The following is a 17028-nucleotide window of genomic DNA, read 5'->3' as shown; positions in this document are numbered from 1 at the left end:
GACTTTTTCAGTTCTAGGATTCCCTTTAATTCTGTGGTTTTAAAAATTCTCCCTCAAAATTCTCCCTCTTGTCTTTTATCTCCTTAAACATAGTAAGTATAATTATTTTAAAATCAATATTTGATAACTCCAATATCAGAAGCTTTTAGAGACTTTTTCCACTGTTATTTCTGCTTCTGTGTGTTCATGTAATCTTGTGTCTTTATTGCCTGAGTATTTTTAAACTGTGTCTTTGAACAGTATTTACAAGCATTTGGTAAAAATAAACTCTGGCATAGAATATTATCTTCCTCCAGAGAGGATTTATATTTTATTATTATTATTGCTTTGGCCAGGTATCTTAAGGAAACAGCTTTTCAAAATTATCTTAATACAATTTCTGGATTAAATATTACGTGAGTTTGAGCTGCCATCCTTGTGGGAGCCTATTTTCCTTTCTTTTCTTTTCTTTTCTTTTCTTTTTTTTTTTTTTGGTTTGGTGATGTTTTTAGTGTGTGTGTGTGTATATATATATATATGGTGTACAACATGGTATTTTTGTATACTTATCTTGATATACATAGTGAAGTGATTATTAAAGTCAAGTAAATTAACATACCCATCATCTCGTATAATTAGGTTTCCTTTTTTTTCTTGTGTTAAGAGTACTTAACATTTCTTAGCAAATTATCAGTATATTATACAATATTATTAATTGTAGTTCTCATATTATACATTAGGACTCTAGACTTAGCCTACAAAACTGCAGTTTTATACCTTTGGACCTACAACTACTCATCCCTTCCTATCCTCTGCATAACTGCTGTTTTATTGTTTCTCTGTATTCAATATGTATTATTTTTTTTAAGATTTCACTTGAAAGTGAGACTATGCATTATTTTCTTTCTTCATCTGGCTTATTTTACTTAACATAATGTCTTTTAAGTTCATCTATGTTGTGGCACATGACAGGCTCTTCTTCTTTTTAGGGATGAATAATATTTTGTTTTATATTTATATAATATATAACAAATCACACACACACACACATGCACACACCACAAGTTTCTTTATCCATTCATTTATCTATTAAGGGGTGCTTAGATTGTTTCTGGATCTCTGGGGCCTGTTTTTGATTCAACTTTACACCTAGGGTACAGCCTTTCAGTGAGAGAAGTTCAGAAGTTCCATTCTGTTCTGTGAGGACCTGTACTCCAAATCCTCGTTCTCATGCATGAACACTGTCAGCAGTCCCACTCATGTTCTCAACTTTCAACTGTTCCTTCTGAAATAAGAAAGAACCCCAAGAGAAGAGAAGCTCATAACTTGGGCTTCCTTTGTCACTGGATTACTGCCAATTAATCATTGTTTCATTAGTTCTAAAATACAGGTGCTAAAAAATATGTTTTCCTGGTCATCCAAGATTTTCTTGTCTTTGGTGGGAGAATTGGTGCAAATTATCTCATCTGACATTACTAGAAGTGGAATTACTTTTCCCATATAAACCCATTATGCCAGATAAGCAAAAATATCTACACAGTTTAAAGCCACTGAAACTGAATCCAATTTCTTGAGGCCTTGTTTGTTTAACAGAAAAACTCTAACTTAATTAGGAAAGCCTTTTTACAAACACAAAACCATCCAAAACTATCCAGTCTTAAAGGGTTCAGGCAAATATTGGAAAAGAGATGTCAATTGAAGGTTTTTCTCCAAGTTCATTTTCAGTTCTATTTAAATATTTGTATTGTTACTATTATAACTTATACCAAGGGCATGGAACTATGCTAGCTATAGAGATACAATGTGGCTGTGTGAACAAAATAGACAAAGCAGTTGTTCTAAAGAAGTTTAGAGAGACATGATGAAAACATCTAGGATTAAATGAGATAATTGGTAAAAAGTTCTTGGTAATTAAATGGATAATTGGTAAAAAGCACAGTTCCTGGTATATAGTATGTACTCAAACACTGTTTTTATGTATCAGTATACACAGCCATTTCCAAATAGCTGACAATACCTAGGCCCCTGTGGACCTGTGTCCCTACTGAGTAATTTATGGGAATGAGCAACCATGTGCAAACAGATTAGACAATGGGAGGGCTCCATGTAGTCATGTACCTTAATTGTGGACTTTTATTAACCTTTCTGCTTGTTTCAAAATACATGCTATGATCTGAATGTTTGTGTCTTGCCCAAATTCATGTGTTGAAATCCTGACTCATCCAAGGTTATGTCTAGGCCTTTTGGGAGGTGATTGGGTCATAACAAGGCGGAATTCTTCAGAATAGGATTAGTGCCTTGTGAAAGCTGCTCCAGAAAGCTGTCTTGCCCCTTCCACCATGTGAAGACACAGTGAGACAAGATTACCTATGAACAAAAAAAGGGGGATCTTGGACTTCTCACACTTGCTCCAGAACTAGGAGAAATAAATTTCTGTTGTTTATAAGCTACCTACTCTATAGTATTTTGTTATCGCAGCCTGGATAGACTAAAACAATATGGGAAGATGTTTTTATAAGTACATGGAGGAGAACATTTCAATTTGGCCTCAAGCTCCAGTATGGCTCTGTATAGCACTTACATAACTGTCTGATGAAAACAGAAATGGAGGAGATGTTGATGGGTGCTAACATTTCCAGTGAATGAGGGGCTTGCTGGGACATAGATGGCAGTGACAAGATGGAGTATGTGTAGTAAATACATGAATTTTGGAGAAGAGGGAGAAATCTTTCTAAAAAGATAACAAGAAGTAAGACAGACCCCACAAAATACCTCTAGGTGTTAAGATACAAGAGAAAATATTGCTTGCTTGACAGACTGCATGATAAACGGTATCCTCAAGGAATGGTCAGTACTTGACAGAAGTGTAATGGTAAAGAGAACACAAAAAGGATGAGACTTTTGTGGAAAAAAGACTATGTGATATGGTTTGGCTATGTCCCCACCCAAATCTCATCTTGAATTTTAACTCCCATAATCTGCACATGTCATGGGAGGGAGCAAGTGGGAGGTAATTAAATCATGTGGGCAGTTTTCTGTGCTGTTCTTGTAATAGTGAATAAGTCTCATGAGCTCTGATGGTTTCATAAAGGGCAGTTCTCCAGCACATGCTGCCTTGCCTGCCACCACCTAAGATGTGCCTTTGCTCCTCCTTCGCCTTCTACTATGATTGTGAGGTCTCCCCAGCCATGTGAAACAGTGACTCTATTAAACTCTTTTTCTTTATAAATTACTCAGTCTCAGGTATGTTTTTATTAGCAGTGTGGGAACAAACCAATACACTATGGTTTTAAGATGGTACCGTGGCACCTTTCATGTGTAGTTTTTGTGGAAAATGAAAACAATTAGTTCGTGCTTCTTTTCAAACTATGTATGACTTTCTGAACCAGGGACAACTACATGTTACTTTTTTTCTTCATTTTAAAGAGATTATTCTCTCTACCATTGTATATTAAGTGACTATAGATTGATTAAATGTATCATTTAACTCTAGGTTCAGGATTATAAAAATAAAACATCTAGACCAGATCAAGAGCTTTGTCCATTATCCAGAGATGAATTAACTGATATGACTTTGTGTTTCAACCCTTTAGTGAGGAGGTGAAATGTGTCCTACCTGTATGTGGGATATTTGTGTTAGAAGAACAGGACATTTCACATATACATGACTGAAAAATGTACACACGATTGTATGTGTGTGTTTTCTCATATACGCAATAAAGAGGGAACAACTGTTCTGTTGGCTTAGTACAGTTGATCCTTGTACAACATGGGTTTGAACTGTGTGGGTCCATGTATATGTGGACTTTTTTCTACCTCTGTCACCCCTGAGACAGTGAGATCAACCAACCCTTCTTCATCCTTTTCCTCAGCATATTCAACATGAAGATAATGAAGATCTTTTTGATGATCCACTTTTACTTAATAAATAGTAAATATCTTTTCTCTTCTTTTATGATTTTCTTAGTAACTTTTTTTTTTTTTTTTTTGAGATGGAGTCTCACTCTGTCGCCCAGGCTGGAGTTCAGTGATGCGATCTTGGCTCACTGCAAGCTCCACCTCCCAGGTTCAAGCAATTCTCCTGCCACAGCCTCCCAAGTAGCTGAGATTAGTGGTGTCTGCCACCACGCCTGTCTAATTTTTTGTATTTTTAGTAGAGACAGAGTTTCACCATGTTGGCCAGGCTGGTCTTGATCCCCTGACCTTGTGATCCACCCTCTTTCGCCTCCCAAAGCGCTGGGATTACAAGCATAAGCCACTGCGCCCAGCCAATATTTTCTTTTCTCTAGCTTATTTTATTGTAAGAATAGAGGATATAATACACAAAACAGACAAATTATGTGCTAATCAACTGTATGTTATTGGGAGGGCTTCTGGTCAACAGTAAGTTATTAGTAGTTGGGTTTGGGGAAGACAAAGTTACATGCAGATTTTTGACTGTATGGGGGTTGGTGCACCCAAACTTCAGGTTGTTCAAGGGTCAGCTATACTTCTTTTCACTCTCTTCCGGCAATAGCATCTCCTCCTTGGGTCACTGCTCTTCCCTCATTCCCCTATCCTGGATACTTCTGAGAGGCTGTCAATCATTGCACTGAGCCCTGTGGGCCATAAGATTTGATTGGCTTGGGCCTATCAAAGTGTTCCATTCTCCTGGTTAAGATATTGATTGGGAAATGTGCATGTATTTTAAGCCAGACCATCTCTAAGGGCCCACTTTTATAATTTTTATATGCAGAGATTTGGAAAAGATAATCATCTCTTTCTTCTGAGATAATAATCTTGATTGATCTGAATGAACCTGGGGCTATCTGTAGTCATGCCCATAACTTGCCCCCATCACATGGAAAATGTCTTTAAAAAATGTGAATGGAGCAAATATATAGATAGAAACAGAGCTGAAAAATGGAGAAAGAACTGGTGATATTATTCCCATCCTTTATTTCAATGATATATAAGACAACCCACCTCTTTTTAGGATTCAGAGTAGACCGAAGGGGATTTATATTTACGATAAATGGGATTCTTGTTCAAATCCAGAAAGGTTGGATAAGGGGGTAAGAAACCCAGCAATGAGCAATGTAAAGATCACTGGGCTGAGTTTCTAGCTTAGGCTCTTTAATAATTTATATACATGTAGGTAAATCACTTAGCCTTTCCAAGAGTTCTTTCCCCTGTAAAATGCCAACATTAGCTTTAACTATTTCTGATATCCTTAAAACTGTAAATGTGCACATTCTAAATATCTCTAAAGTAATCATACTTTGAAATAAGTGCCACCTGTGAGTAGGTAGAAACTTAATAATTTTTTGATAATAATATTTTATTTTTTCTTTTCATTTCCTTGCTTTTAAACTTTCTGTTAAAAAAAAAAGTAGGATGCTGCTAGATTAATCTAGTGGAATGTAAATGCAATCAGTGACTAAATCAAACGTGTCTGTAGTCCACAACATTTCCAAAGCAAAAACAAAATTATAGATCTTTCTGATTTGAACCAGCTGAAGTAACTGCTGATTTTTATAGTTGCAATGATATAGTGAATTGTCAGAATTGTCTCTGCAGATTATAATGCTGAGCACTTATGTATGTAAAAACACAGCAGCCCCTACCCTAATTTAGAGGTTTGTGAAGTTTGGCATTGGCAATGCCCCTGTTTGTCCCTTCAGCGAGATCTCAACCTTCTCAATCAGTCCCTCTGACTCCCTTTTCAAGCTCATGGCACTGAGATTCATCATAAGGACCAACCAGGTAAGCTGTAGTGGCTGCATGGACTGTGATGTTGGACAGGGTTTCAAGACTGTATCTAGACTCTTGAGAGAGGATGCTACAATAAATAAGCAATATCTGTAAAGGGCACAAGCCTGAAAACCAGGGATTCTATGGCAGGATATGCCATACAGTTGCTAACTTAATTTTGTATTCCAAATGTTATTCCCCTTTTGATTAAAAGTAGCCTTCAAATTTAATTTTTAAATTATAGGATGGAATCTTTGATTTGTATACAACAGGCTTCCCTACTGGGTGACACATTTTGGGATAAGGGTGCTTTCTACATTATTCTTCATATTCAACCATCTATTCTACTTACTAACCATCCAGGACAGCATGGATTTTTATCCCTGATGTCGTTCACAACTCTGATTTGTTCCCAGTGTGAAATATCACTTATATTGGTTTGAAATTATATTCTAAACTTAAAGCCCACGATTTCTGTGTGGGATGTAAAGTTGACAAAACACATACATTTTTCCTAATGCAAATCCTACATGCGTTGACTTTGAGGTAGTCAGGCTGACACTGTCGGAGGCGTGTAAGACAGAAAATAACTTCTGTTAAATAAAAGCGTAAGAAGTGAGGAAAGAGAAACAGATCTGTTTTGTTAAATGGAATTTTTAGAGACAGAGTAAATGGTTCTGGTTTGTTTTGAAGGAGATTAAGAATAAAAATAAAGTATTTAAAATGAAAGTGAATGCATGTTAGGAGGTTAAGGAAAGCTGACAATCTGCCAGTTGTGACAACATTTAATAATATTCAAATTAATTATAATATTGAAAATGAAAAATTCTGACTGCAAATGAATAATGAATAACAAAACCAGACACGGCTCTGAGGTGAAATGTGATTTTCATGAGGATGGGAACATTTAACATTTATACAGCAGTTCATATTCTCAAAGTCATGTATCAGTGACAACTGTAAAATACATCTTTAATTTGAATTGATGAAACACTCTGCAGGGGTACATTCAGGTGGTAGTCTGCTCCCCTCTCCAAATAAAATGAGAGAAAGAAGAGATTTGAATATAGAAATACTTAAAAACTACTTATAAAAATGGAAGTCAAATTCCCTGATATCCAATCATAGAAATGATTTCATTCTTGGTAGGTATGTCTTTGTTCTTCACTCATATGAATATTCATAAGCTGCCACAGCTCTTCATGTATTTAGAAGTACAGGGGTAATCCTCATTCTGAATGCAAAAGGATTGATTTATAAATATGCACTGTAATCCTTAGATACTACTTTAAATAAAAGCCCTTCAGATTATGTATTTTCTCCCAAACTCTCATATCTGTACTCTTCTTCCCATTTCCTTGCCTTGGTTGAACTTTAGCTAAAATTTTCTTGAAGGCCAAACTTTCTAAAGGTTTTGTTTCAACCATCTAATGATCTGTTCCCATGCTCAATCTACTATCACAGCTACAGAGAACCCCAAAACAGTGCTGTGGTGGATACTTCATTCCTAGTAACAGTGTTTTAATAGGATGTCACTGCCATCCCACAATTCTACCCACTTACAGTCAAGAATGACCAAGAATCAAATTTTCCTCGTGGACTGGAGCAGTAGCAATTCATATCGCTTCTAGGCTTGCTTCACATGCCCTTTCTCATGGCCTTTCTTCTGGCTGGAGTGTTAATGACCAGAGCAATTTGGGAAGTCACATAATTGATTGCAGAAGTGCCAATATCCTGTATCTCTAAATGCCCCTATAGAGAATAGCTGCTCTCGAACCTGGAATACCTCCTTGGACTTCTGTAATGACTATAAAATACATCTTTAATTTGAATTGATGAAACACTCTGCAGGGGTACATTCAGGTGATAGTCCACACCCCTCTCCAAATAAAATGAAAGAGAGAAGAGAATTGAATTAAGAAATGCTTAAAAAATGCTTATAGAAATGGAAGTCAAATGCCCTGATATCCAATCATAGAAATGGTTTCATTCTTGGTAGATTGAGTGTCAACAGGAGATGGAAGTAAGGTTTATTTTGTTTTTGAGGCATATTTAAAGGTCTTCTTGGTTTTTCCACTTTACTTACCCTAATTAATACAAGTCTGGATTTGTTACTACAAATGTATGGCCTCTAAGCCCAGTGGCCTCTCACTAGCATTGTACAGCCATTATGGAGCTGCTTCTTACTTTAACTCTGCAGCTTTTTGAAACCTTCAGAACTCTCTTCAAGGTATCCTTCCACTTTCACCCTTTGTTTCTCAGCAGATTACATTGACTTACAGAGAAAATAATGCCACAAGGCATGAATTCCTTTAATTCTCTCCTTTCACAACTGAAAACTTATCCATGTTTGTGCCAAATCTTACTTCTTTTCTTTTAGATTTAGGAAGAATTTTATTTCTCTTTAAAAGTATTCTCCATATGAGTTCTAAATTTTACCCTTCCATCTGCTTCAAGCTCCTTCTCTATTTCTTATTTTTTCTCTCTCTGATATTATAAATCTCTCCTCCCTCATTCCTGTATTTCTTCCCTTAAAGGATAATCATGATCAAGACTCTTTGATCTTTAAAAATTTAGCCTGTATCCTAAATTATTCCTAATTTAGCCTGTATCCCCATCTAATTCTTAATCCATTTCACTTCCCTGCTTTTCAAAAAAGCTTCCTTAAAGTGTATTTTAGTTTCATTCTTCATTGTGTGATCTCTCATTTGCCCTTCATCCTGCAATTTGGCTTATATATCTAAGTCTGCGTTGAAATTGTCTTAAGGAAAGTATGATGAACATTTTGTTGCTGTATCCAGTCTTTCTAAAAGGTAAATGTGATCACTTCACGTTCTTTCTTAAAAACACTTTACTGTCATCCTAAATCAGAGTTAAGACCAAATACCTTAGCATGACTTATGAGATACTTTAGTATCCGTCCCTTTTTTATTCTCTTATTTCTTTATCTGTAGTTTCCTTACAAGTACCTCGTGGCCAAATGTTACTGAACTATTTAGAGTTCATGATGCTTAGGTCTCTCTAACTTTTCCTGAGTTGTTTCCTCTACTTAGAAAGTACGTCCTCAATCAACCATGTGTTTAAATAGCTTCTTATACTTCAAGACTCAACTCCAGTATTTCCTTTCTCTTATTGTTTTTCCTGGACTGTTACAACTTCTTTTCTGCCCAAATAATGCTTAGAGTTTACTCTAGAATTTAACACGCTGCGTTATAATGTTTAATTCTCTTACTAGACTATAAACTCCTTGAAGAAAAAAAAAATCCTTGTCTTAATTTTTGTATCACTAGAACCTAGCCTAGTGTCCAGAGCAAATAGCTAATATATATTTATTGAGGAAGGGGATTAATGAGTTGCATCATTATTAATAAGTAAGCTCACAAAAATGGTGACTCTTGGAGGTATTTAGTAATGATACACCAGATACAGCAGATAGCATTGTTGATAATATGAAACAGCACAATGCCAAAAACAAGATGACATTATAATTTTTTTCAAAATTAGAAATAGAAATATCCATTTAAATTATTTAAAAGAAAAAAATCTGTATCTAAGAATTGGTCATCAGATATTTTATCTTTTATAAGAAAAGTGTGTGTGACTTTATAAGAAAATAGAAAAAGTGTAAATCACAAATTGCTTCTGAATAGCAACCAGGAACGCAGACTGCAGGTCATATGTGATCGACCGCAGAATAGAAAGCAGTAATCTGAATTATGGACTCCACAGGGACCAACTACTGCAGGATACTGCAGATCCTCTTAAACAGGACAATGGTAGTGGACAGATGCCAGGTCTTCAGAGAATGGAATCTCTAAGAAGGAAGGGGCAATCATCGCCTTTGTTAACTAAAAATCAGATTGACACAGAAAAATTTCTAAGAGAATGTTTGACAATGTCAAATGTGTGTGAGGAAAGAAGCCTGATATTGGAGACTCAGCTACTCATGAGTCAGAGTTAAAGAAAGGAAGGTTTTTAATTGCACTGGAATGCCTTCTGTCATTTGAAACGATCTGGATTACACAGTTTCTAAATAATCAGATGGTAAGCCAAACCTATGGAATGACTTTCAACCTTGATTAAAGAAATGAGCACAGGCCATTTAGAGATAGTAATGAGGGCAGAATGATATTTTCCGTGACACAAATAGAAGACAAAACAATTTAAAATGAAGTGAACAGCAGTGCTGAGATGAAGTAAGATTAATGAAATAATAGTTCAATGGAGGCTTGGAGGCTTTTCTTGCGATTCTGAATTCTAAGTTTATTAAATGCAAGGGTCAAAGGAATTTCTAGGTCATTTGATGCTATCTCAAGGTCAAATGAAGGCAAATAGTCTCACATTCACTTCCACTGTTCCTAGTTTCTTCTATATTTCTTCATTTCAATGTTTTAAAAGCCAATGTTTATTCTTTACAAATTTAAATTGTGTTTGCAGTTTTTCTTCACCTGCAAAGCTGAAAGTAAACTTATGTCTATTTTCCCTTGTAAGCTACTTCATCTGAGTCACTAGAACAGTAGCTTATATTTTGTTTACTCTTAATTCTGGAAGTTTTTTGCAGCATGATACTCTGCCCTCTCCTTCTCTTTATTGAAATCATTCCAGTTGGTTATTTATTTTTGTCTCCTATTAAAATGAACCTGAAAACTTAGGTTTATGTGGAAGTTATGGCAATTATTATTTTTAAATCCAAGTAAATAGCTTTCTCACCCGATTGTATATCCTACACATTTATTTGCACTCTGTTTAGACATGCTATATTGTACAAAGTGTGTTTCCCATTATTTCCATTTACCACAAATTTATGCGTAGGTTAGCCAAGTATATAAGCCATTTGTGTCTGTAAATTAAGAAACAGAAAACCTTGACAATAAACTCTAAAATTTACTTTCTCTCAAATATCCCCAGTCCTTGAGAAAATAAATGACTAATGGTAAATAGCAATCTACACCCAACTATGTCTCTTCTTGCACACAACAGAAAAAACAAATCAGCACTGAAAAGAGGTAATGCAGTGTGGTTTGACAGTTTTTAAAAATTAATTTTATTTTATTTTGGTGGAAACAAAAAAATCAACAAAACTTCTCTGATTGCCTCCCAAATATTTTGCCATTTTGAAACTTGGTGTGGATGACAGTATTTTGCTCATAGCTAAATAGAATACATGTCTTATTGAGTGTTTATGATAATAGCAGACACAGGAGCAAGGTTTAAACATTTATCTAAGGAAGAATATTTTTATCTACTAATTTGACTATTTAGAATGCCTAGTGAATATTTCAAGGGATAATGATCAGTATAATCAGGTAGGAGATGCCCCTTGACCTAAATGCAACGTTAATAGGAGAACACATTTTCACAGTTTATCATTTACTTATCTAGACTAGCTCAGTTATTAATGTCCTAATTTTATAAATATCCCTGTATGCAAAACTATGATAAATCTACCTGTGCTGATGGTACAGAAGTGGAATGTGAGAGTTATTACAGGAGCTATTGCTGAGACGAGAGAACTATCACTTTTGGGTCACGTTGAAAGAGCCCAATGAACTGGTAACACCTCTTTAGAAAGGAAGACCCTTTAAAAATGAACAAGGACAAATGAATTGTTTGTAATGTTTTATTCTTTGAGTTCCCTGAAGAGTGGGTATACACATTTATAAGAATGTCATTTGCTTGGTTTCAGAAAACTTGGCAGGGTTCCATTTGGAATTCAAAGACATACCTCATGAGTTGAGTTTCAGATAAATTGAAAGAATCCTAATAACTTTTCAAAATGAGAACCATGCCAATTTCTCACTGTCTAATAACATTCATCAACTCATCTCACAGAGAGGTTTGAAAAAGCTATTATCTTCAAAACATGTTTATTGGCTAGAATGTTTGCTTATTTTTCCTTCCGGTATGTTTACCATGAAAACAGTGATTGGGAACCTAAGAGTAACATCAATACTAGGAATTTAGTATTTCTTTTCTAGAGCCTTATTCAAACTTTTTATTAAGTAAAATGAGTTTGAAAAGTTGAGTTTTTTCCTGTTCCAGAGCCTAATTTTATTTAGGATCTGACCCATGAAAAGTCTTAATGAGTTACATAAGATGTCATTCCTTCAGTGAACTACAATGAAAGATTATGAAAGTAACTGATGAATGGAGACATGAAGTGCTATGTTTTTTTTAAACAATTGGAAGTACTGCAGCAGTATTTACTGGAGATTCCTTGGGGGGCAGTGTGAGGAGGGCTTTTCTCCTAGGATACCTCCTTAGACCAACCCAGAACTCTGGGAAGCTGCTCTTGAGGATTTTGTATCTTTTCATCCCACTAGTGGGCCTAATTTGCAGTGACCCCCTTTACCTGTAAGTCATAGTATCTGCAACAAGGCCTCACTTCTTGGGAAAGATAGCAAACTTGTAGTTAAAAGGCTCTAGGCCCAGTCCTAGATGTAGGACTTTGAATAAAATCATGAATGCAATCATGTAATCATTTCCTCCTTGTAAATTAAGATTTGTTACTAATTTATGTATTCAGCTGATATACGAGCAACTTTCTATTGTGCCGGGAATGGGGGCAGCAGATAAAGACAGAACCACTAACAGGGAGGAGGTCATTGCCTACAGAAATAGCTGTTGCAGTACTCTTCTGAGCCTGAATTTTAAAAATAACAAACATGGCTTTGCTTCATGATCTATGAAGTACCATATGAATTCAGGAGGTCTGAAAACAAAAGGTAGCAAGTTCAAGCTAAAAGATTAAACTACAAGCATGTAGTAGGTTGAATATGAGAATAAAATAAAAGTGTAGTCCACCCTTGATTATTTACAGATTGGCTAGAGTTTATGATTATCAGTGCCCTTCGATTATCCTTTTCCTTCCAGCTACCAACTATTGAATATTTTTTTGCTCATTAACACCTGTCTAGGAGTGGGAAGGTGAAATGCTAATCAGACAATTTGGTTAATTGTTAGTGGCTGCTATAATCCTTTTTTTTTTTAAGTTGGGAAATATTTTACTAAAATATTGGCTGTGGACCACTAAACTTTATGTCACCTTCGCTTCCTTTTATTGCAAGGATAAATGCAGATATTTAGTTTTTAGTTAGGTATTAAAGAGAATTGAAAACATAGTAATTCATGAATCCATTGGTTTTCAAGTATCACACTATAAATTCACATTACGTAATTCTTATTGGTCAGTGTTCAGAAAATATTAATCTTCTACAATATGATTACTTTAAAAGAAAGCTTTAGGATTTAATAGTTGCAATTTTAAGTGTAGCCCTATAAAAATAACTGCACTTGCTAAGTGGATTTGTATCAACAGGAACACAACTTTTAGAAAATTACTTAAGACTACCCTCCCGTTTGCCTGTGGTAGACATTTGGGACCCTCCCCAAGCCAAATAAGGGAAAGAAGAATGTTCTGACCATTAAAAGCACTAAGAATAAATCTGAGCTCTCATGGATAAGATTACTTTCAACTCTTTACTTCATGTTTTCTGACATAGACCCCAAGATCTGTAATTGTCTTAGAGAAACTGTGCGGGCTTAGATGGTACTTTGTAGTTCATTTGGCTTCTTCTTCTTCTTCTTCTTCTTTTTTTTTTTTTTTTTTGCCTGTCTCTCTTTGGGGCTGGAGAGCTGGTGTGTCTCTGTGTGTGTTCCTCTAGAGTGCCAAAAAAAAAAAAAAAAAAAAAAAAACCATGCTGAAGAGTCCTAGGGAGATGAGGCTATTTTTGTTTGAAGCTGATACTTCTAGCTGAGCCACAAGTGCTGCTTGGAAAGGGCTTAGGTTGATTCCAGGGGGAGAACTCTGCAGAGGAGAGGCAAAGTTCAACAGGACAACAAAGAAGCAGCAGAAACAGCCAGGAAAAAGAAGAGCCCCCAGGTTTTGACACAGAACCCTCTACCAGAGTTCTCAAATCCCCAAATAGTCTGCAAAGTGCTACTTGACGGGAACTTTTCAACTGACATTTACTTTTGACGACCACCATGACTGAGATCACTGCTGAAGGTATTGCTACTATTTTCCAATAGTATCAAGTAAGGAAAAAAAATATGCAAATTGACAGCCACATGGACTGTTGATGTGTCCATTTAAAACGTTGCTTTAAGGTAATTGTCGTGGTCAATGATTCTATACAGGATCTGAGAAGTGGATTTAGGAGCTGAGAGGCTGCCAGATCTGTATATTGGGGGAGCAAAAAGAGATTTCTCTTAAATTTTGCATGTGGAAACTGTTCTCTGCTATACCAAAGGCCCCACTAGATAACAGTTGTTACTCACACCTCTATAAATAGCTATGGTCATGTAACATGATGGATGGTATCTTATCCAGCAAAAATTACAAAGTTTTCAAGGATGGAGACCATGATGAACTTAAAATATTACACTAATGCTTACTTAAACTTAAAAAGTAATTTGAAGCATTTTTACTTTATGATATTTTTAAATGGAGACCTTAAGTTTGTTTTTCCTTTCCTACTAGGGTATGTAAAACACACACACATATATATGATTTATATACAATTTAAGACATAAGTGGTCCCACTAAATTTGTATTTATCTGACCGTTAATGGAAATTCAGAGATAAAGATTGGAATTCCACAAACTTACTGTGCATCAATATGATTTTTAAAATAAAGTAATTAAGTTTAGAATTCTGGTTCTTTTCATAAATTCATTCTTCATTTTCCTCTAAATGGTAAATTCTATCTTTATGTTACAATAAATATTTTCTGCTTCAATGCTTTACTGAAAGCTACATACTATAATTATAATACATATCTTCTATTTGATGGTTGCTAGTTATATATATTTATATTCCATATATGCTTCATATATATATATGTACATATTTCTTAGAATGAAGAAGCCCTTCAAAACTAAATTACTTTGAGTACAGACACAGTCTGGTTCTAGTTGAGGTAAAATTTTGGAGGTGGATCTAAAATTTGCTTCTGACAGCTGTAAGAAACTCAGACAGGTGGTGCTCTTAACAACTTCCAAGTTAAATGCTATGCTGGTTTGCTTTGAATAATACAACTGAACTATAGAATATGTGTTTTTATTTTGGGGGTAGAAATTAGTATCCACACACAGTAATTTCTGTTGGAGATTTTCAGTCAATATTTGTAAGAATTGCCTTATTTGTACCTTACACTGAGAAATTCAGTCTGACACCCCAAATTAATAACAATTACTGAGAGAGTTCTGTGTGTTAGGTATTTTGCTCAGAATGTTATGTGTGGTTACTTATTTAAAACTGACACAATTCAATTAAGGAGGCATTATTATCGCAGTTTGGCAGAAAAAGGAACTGTAGCTAAAACGTTCTGTGACTTGCTCAAGACTACAGCATTACTAACATTTAAAGCCAGCCCCTTTAAATCTCGTTTGTGTGTGTGTTTTCTTTTCTGTGAGAGGATATCAGGTTTACTCTTTACCAATTTTAGTTCAGAATTTGCTAACTAAATATAAATAGCATTTTTCCTATTCCTTAAATATTGTGTGTCATGTTGCTTTTAGTTTGCCTTAAAGAAAGCTATCTATAAAAACTTATTGCTTAGCTCGGCACAAGTTATTAAGATAGCTATGAGTGTCTTAATCTGCTGTTTCTCTACCTCTGCTCAGTGTTTGGGCTCCCAGGTGATTCAGGAGGTCGGTTGACTAAACCATCTTGGGCTTGTTTGTGGCTTATGTTCTGTAGAACTTGCAGTTGATTCAAAAGACTTTTTACAGGAAAATTCGTGATTATGAAATAGAACTTTTGTTTCTGCCTCCACTCTGCAGGGGTTTAAAAGGGCCTTAGAAGACCTTCTGGAGTCACCCATAAAAGTAATTGAATTAGTAATAAAATTAAAAAGTAGAAATACCATCTAATTCCTGGGTGATGGTCATTTTCCACTTCCAGATCTTAACAGTTCATAGGATTTATATTATCTGAACATCAATTATGTACTTTTTTTCATTTTCTGGAGTGATTTATTAATAATATTTCTCAAATGAAAATTAGACTGTCAACTCAAATGAAGTTATCTTTTAAGGTAGCACAGTCATTCATTGGAGGATATCCAAAGTTTTTTGCACACTGTTTTACTACACAGTTTCATGTTACCTTGGCAATTCTCACTTTCTGTGCCCTAGCTACAATTGCCTTCCTCCAGTCCTTTATAAAAGGTATACCTTTGTACAATGCCTTGGTACAGGCTATTTTCTGAGCCTGGAATAGTCTTATTTTATCTCATCTGTTATATTTCTTTCTCAACCACTTATTTATTTATTTATTTATTTATTTACTTTAGAGCAGAGTTTCTCTGTCACCCATATTAGAATGCAGTGGCATGATCATAGCTCACTGCAGTCTCAAACTCCTGGGCTCCAGCAATCTTTCTACCTCAGCATCAGAAGTAGTTAGTACTACAGGTGTGCACCACCATGCCTGGCTAACTTTTTTTTTGCTTTATTTTTGTAAAGACAGGATCTCCTTATGTTGACCAGGTTGTACTTGAACTACTGGCCTCAAGCCAAGATTCTCTTGTCTCTGCCTCCCAAAACATTGGGAATACAGGCATGAACCACCACGCCTGGGGCTTGCAATCACTTTTGGACATATTACTGAAATGCAAGCACTCGATCAGTAGACCTATGCCACCTATCAATTACAATTTCCGTCCATTTATCACACACACAAACAAAACAGTTTGTGGCACTTAAGAATATAAGAGGTAACTCATTACCTTAGAAAGCTCTAGTCAACTGTCCTCATCTCAGGTTTTGGGAAGACGAGGCTCATACATATTATATGACTCTCTGATGGTCATGGGGAATTAGGAGAGACCTGAGGATACATTTCATGCCTCCTGTGCCTCATCCCATAGCTTATTCAACTACAGTGATGCCGTGCCTATAACCTCACCTAGCTGCTCACATCAATTTCCACTGCAGGTTCCAAGCTGGCTTACTTCAACCAGTGGAAGAAAGGAAACAATGTTAATTACAGAATTGTGTTTCAGGTACAGAGCAATAGATAAATTAGAAATAGGACAAAGTTGAACCTCAAAGGATTTTAGGGTAATAACACCTTTGATTCTGGCACAATAAATTAATAAAGATAATTATAACAACTTACATTTATTCTGAAGACATAAGATGTCAAGCACTGTATTAAGCTTGATAAATATTCATTTAATCTTCACGGTCACCAAATGAGATAAAGGCTAGTATTATTGCTGTTTAGAGAATAGGAAGCTGAGGTTGAGAGAGTTTAAAGAATGTGCTAGAATTCACACAACTGTATGTGATATAGCCAGGATTCATAA

General features: G+C 35.5%; 1 protein-coding gene across 2 annotated transcripts in view; it reads left to right on the top strand.

Moving 5' to 3' along the window:
• Positions 1–13175: 13175 nt before the first annotated feature.
• TRDN (triadin) overlaps positions 13176–17028 on the top strand; it is a 129965-nt gene continuing 126112 nt past the window's right edge. For both annotated transcript variants that reach the window (XM_025382981.1, XM_025382982.1), the window contains exon 1: positions 13176–13720. In XM_025382981.1, coding sequence (XP_025238766.1) covers positions 13699–13720 — 22 coding nt within the window. In that variant the 5' untranslated portion in view covers positions 13176–13698. The remainder of the gene's footprint in view (positions 13721–17028) is intronic.

Source organism: Theropithecus gelada, chromosome 4 (assembly GCF_003255815.1).
Source record: "Theropithecus gelada isolate Dixy chromosome 4, Tgel_1.0, whole genome shotgun sequence".
Lineage (NCBI taxonomy): Eukaryota > Metazoa > Chordata > Mammalia > Primates > Cercopithecidae > Theropithecus > Theropithecus gelada.
The sequence above is the reverse complement of the archived record's forward strand: the minus strand, read 5'-3'. Positions and strand labels throughout refer to the sequence as shown.